This window comes from Dipodomys spectabilis, unplaced genomic scaffold (assembly GCF_019054845.1).
Source record: "Dipodomys spectabilis isolate Male_0828 unplaced genomic scaffold, ASM1905484v1 ptg000699l, whole genome shotgun sequence".
Taxonomy (NCBI): domain Eukaryota; kingdom Metazoa; phylum Chordata; class Mammalia; order Rodentia; family Heteromyidae; genus Dipodomys; species Dipodomys spectabilis.
In genome coordinates this window covers 845,027-848,947 of record NW_024871376.1, presented here as the reverse complement: position 1 = coordinate 848,947, position 3,921 = coordinate 845,027, and the positions used below count along the sequence as shown (strand labels likewise).

The window sequence follows — 3,921 nt, the reverse complement described above, 5'->3', positions numbered from 1 at the left end:
TCTGTACTGCGACATAAATACAGATGCAGATTCACAGGCATTTAGATTGCAAATGCAGAATTTCAACCGGTGGAGACTAGAGTCTAAAGTTTATGTTGGGGGAAAATGGTGCATTGTCAAAGTTCCGCCTGCAAAGCAGAAGCCCACAGAACCGTCCTGGGTGGTTATGTGGCTTGGGTGCCGCGAGTCTACAGTCCTGCAAGGTGACAGCGGGGAAATGCCTGTGGTCCCTGCCCGTGGACAGGGACTGGGCAGACCAGCGGGTGGGGGAAGGGACTCTGGCTCCACCGCCCGGAGGGCTCAAAGTAGGAAATTGGAGTCATAATTTCAAGACTTTTTCCATCCCCAAAGACAACTAATTCTCCTGGGCAAACAAATTACCTAGCCACCCCCTGCATGGCAGACTTCCTCTGAGAGCAGCTTAATTTGTGTCCTCATGATTTTCCAGGGAGTTCAGCACTTTAGTAATTGGCACGGACATAACAACTCCACTAAAATGGAGACAGACATCAGATGCGAGGCTCACTGCAATCCCGAGTGAGGTCCCAGAGGTAGGGGTGTGAACGTGGCTCATCGTCCGACTCGAAGGAAGCAGAGCAGTCTCCGTCTCCATCTCCGTCTCCATCTCCTCTGCTGGCACACGCTCGGTTCTCGGCCTTCCCCTCCCTTGCATCCTTCCAGGCCTTTTGTTTTCTTTTCTTTTGTTGTGCTGGGGTTGGGACTCAAGCACTGGGCCAGTGCTCTCCCTCTGGGCTGCACCTTCAGCCATTTTCTGCCCTGGTTGTTTTACAGAGAGGCTCCGACCCCGGACCACAGCCTTCCTGTCTGATGCTTCCCACAGTCGCTGAGATGACCGCGTGAGCCGCCGCACTGGTCTCCTGGGCTCCAGCATCAATCCCCCAGATCTCAGCCGCACCGGCACGTGGCCCTTCCAGAGTTTTCAATGTGTGTTTAGTAACACTGTCAATGGCAGCAGCAAATATCTGTGTCCCTCGCTGCTTTGTGATGCTCTGACTTGCGTAGCCTTTCCCACAGCGTTCCTGTGGGCGGCTGGTGTTTTTCTCCGCCTTTGTGAATGCAGTTGGGGTGAGGAACCCAACCCTTTCTCGTGAGTGCCGGTCTGGCTGGGTTTGGTAAAGGCCAGAGGAAATGCGCTCACAGATTTGAGAGCGGCTGTCCACGAGTCCCAGACACCGACGGCCACAGGCTGCGTCTCCCGAGAGGAAGAGCAGGAGATGCCACCGTGCGTGCCAGGGCCCCGCTCCCCGCCCGACCCCGGCTTTCCTCACATCAGGGACCCACGGGAGCCTGAATGTGTCTTCGATGTTCACCTAAGAGGAAATGGGGTCTCGGAGAGGCTAAGAGAATGTGCACGCCCCCGGCCGCTGTCGGCTCCCTCGGGCTGAGGGCGTCTCTCCGGGGCGCTGGCGTCCTCGATCGGCGCTGGTGAAGGTGGAGGGTGGACCCCATTTCCCAGTCATTTTATTTTCTTGCTTGCCCTGAACGCGGGGGTCGCAGCTCAGCCCGCCCCGCGCCCCGGCCTGGCGCTCACGCCCCGCGCCCCGGCCCGGCGCTCACGCCGGGCGCTCACGCCTGGCTCCTGTGCGGCAGGCAAGGTCCATCCGCGTGGGGCTCCCCCAGGAGGGCGTCCAGCCAAAACTCCAGCTCCCGCACCAGCTGCTCCAGCTCCCGCACGTCCGCCTCCAGCTTCTCCAGGAACGCGTGCAGGCTGTTCTTCATCCAGCTCCGCAGGGCCTTGACGGGGGTGTTCCAGGGCTCCAGGCTCTGGTACTCCAGCCCCTGGAGGCAGACACCGGGCTGCCTCCAGACACGGTTCCCAGGCTTTATCCTCTCAGAAAGCCCCCGGGTCCAGGCACATGGTACCCACCCACAGCCCGGCCCAGCCCGCCGCCCGTACCCGTCCATTGCCCAGCCCAGCCCACCGCCTGCGCCTGTCCATCACCCAGCCCGGCCGGCCACGGGCTGGACTCCCCCTCCCCAGAGCCCCTGCCCAGAACCTCACAGTGCGGCCTAATAACCTGGGAAGCCGCTGCACTCTGCGGATAGCTGCAGTCCTGGATCCCTTCCGACATCTCCCAGCTTCTTCCTGAAGCAGACGCAACGCCGGCCCTGAGCAGTTGGGAGAACCAGCATGGCCACCCCCAGCAGGAAAGGGAGGGAGGGCTGGGGCCTGGGCAGCCGTCTGTCTCCAGAGTCCCCTCCTGGGGGCCTGGCTCAGGGCTTCCTTCCTCAGACCTCAGATGCTCACCTGAAATCCCTGTGCCCAGGTACAGCAGCAGGACCAACAGCGCCAGCAGCGTCTGGACAGGAGGACGGGGAAGGTGGTGAGTCCCTCCGGGGGACGGGAGGAGGGGGAAGAGGACGGGGAGGACGGGGAGGAGGACGGGGAGGACGGGGAGGAGGGTGGGGAGGAGGTCAGGAGTCCCTCCAGGGGACGGGGAGTCAGGTCTGGGTGTAGGGTCAGCTGCAGAGCTTAGCTCGAGTTCTCTTCATTAGGCCACACTGCTGCCAAATGCAACCATGGCGGAGCTCGCGCCCCGTGCGGCATCACCCGGCCCCCTTGAGCCGAGGAGACAAATCTCACCCCGCCTGTGTTTGTTTTGCCTCTGCCCCAGGCTCGGCCCAGGGTCTGCCTGTCTGTGCCTCAGGCCGCCGGGGTTCCGGGCCTGCACCCCACCCAGCCCAGCGAGAGTGAAGGATGAACAATGCGCTTCTCCCACGGAAAACGGGAGACACGGCCGCGCTATAACCGCGCGTGAGTCACGCAGTAAGAAGGCGCTGGGTTCAGACGCGTCGCGAGTGAGTACGCGCGGTGTGACTCAAGCCGGTGCCCAGGCTCCGGCCTCACCCTGGTTACTCAGGGTCGAGGCCGAGGATCTGGGCTCTAGGCGCCCGGCCGCTGAGCGCCGCCACCCGCGCACGACTCGGTGTCAGCGTCCCTGCACCGGCCTAGGCCCGGGGGACGCGGCAGCCAGCAGAGCCCAGCCCTGGCCCTGCAGCCGCTGCCGCACGAGGGTGAACGGGACGGGGGGGGGGGGGGGGCCGGGTGCGGGGCGCCGGGCAGCCTTCGGGGGGTGACGAGGGGCAGGCGAGGGCACCGCCAGGGAGAGCGCGGCCTGCGCCTGCGGACCTCACCTGCTTCCGGTCCTCACAGGGCCCACTCCGCCTCTGGGCCAGCAGCTGGGCGGCCTCCGGCCCCCCACCGCCCAGCTGTTGGATGGCCATGACCCCAGGCCCGGCTGCCCGGCAGGACTGAGGTGCTGGGGGTGGGAGAGGGGGGCAGCCGTCGCCCGGCAGCCCTCAGGGCTCCTCTGATGTCACAGAAGGAGGAGCAGCCAGGCCGCCTCCCGCCTGGGCCTCCCACCCTGGGCCTCCCTGAGCCCGGCCTCCCCGCCTCCTGCCTGGGCCTCCCTGAGCCTGGCCTCCTTGCCTCCCACCCTGGACCTCCATCACAAGGCCTCCCTACCTCCATACCTCCTGCCCTGGGCCCCCTTGAGCCCAGCCTCCCCGCCCACCGCCCTGGGCCTCCCTGCCTCCCTGCCTCCCGCCCTGGGCCTCCCTGCCTCCTGCCCTGGGCCTCCCTGCCTCCCTGCCTCCTGCCCTGGGCCCCCTTGAGCCCAGCCTCCCCGCCTCCCGCCCTGGGCCTCCTTCCTCACAAGGCCTCCACACAACTGTGAGCAGTGACGGTCTTCCGGAAGGTTGTGCCTCATTTCTGTCTCTACTGTTGAGAGCTGGGACGGAGCCAGGGCTGTATCCTCTGCTAGACCGCACCCCCTTTCCTTGAGATAGGGTCTCACCATGTGGCCCAGTCTGGCCTTGGATTCACGGTGAGTCCCTTCCCTTCTCCCCCAGGGGCTGGGATTCCAGGTGTGAGCTTCCACGCCTGCCCCCAGGTTTTAT

The 3,921-nt window shown here is 64.6% G+C and overlaps 1 protein-coding gene across 1 annotated transcript; it reads right to left on the bottom strand.

The window, feature by feature from the left end:
• Positions 1–1,587: 1,587 nt before the first annotated feature.
• On the bottom strand, positions 1,588–3,246 carry Smim23 (small integral membrane protein 23). The gene is made up of 4 exons (XM_042672358.1): positions 3,157–3,246; positions 2,270–2,321; positions 2,040–2,107; positions 1,588–1,800 (listed from the first exon to the last, which is right to left on the bottom strand). Exons 1-4 carry the CDS (start codon positions 3,244–3,246, stop codon positions 1,588–1,590), a joined length of 423 nt encoding a protein of 140 aa, XP_042528292.1.
• Between the last annotated feature and the right edge of the window lie 675 nt (positions 3,247–3,921).

Coding starts and splice junctions, on each gene's coding strand:
- Smim23 (XM_042672358.1), bottom strand. CDS start 3,246: ATGGCCATCCAACAGCTGGGCGGTGGGGGGCCGGAGGCCGCCCAGCTG. Junction 2,322..3,156: donor CCTGTGAGGACCGGAAGCAG/GTGAGGTCCGCA, acceptor CCTCCTGTCCAG/ACGCTGCTGGCGCTGTTGGT. Junction 2,108..2,269: donor CCTGGGCACAGGGATTTCAG/GTGAGCATCTGA, acceptor CGTCTGCTTCAG/GAAGAAGCTGGGAGATGTCG.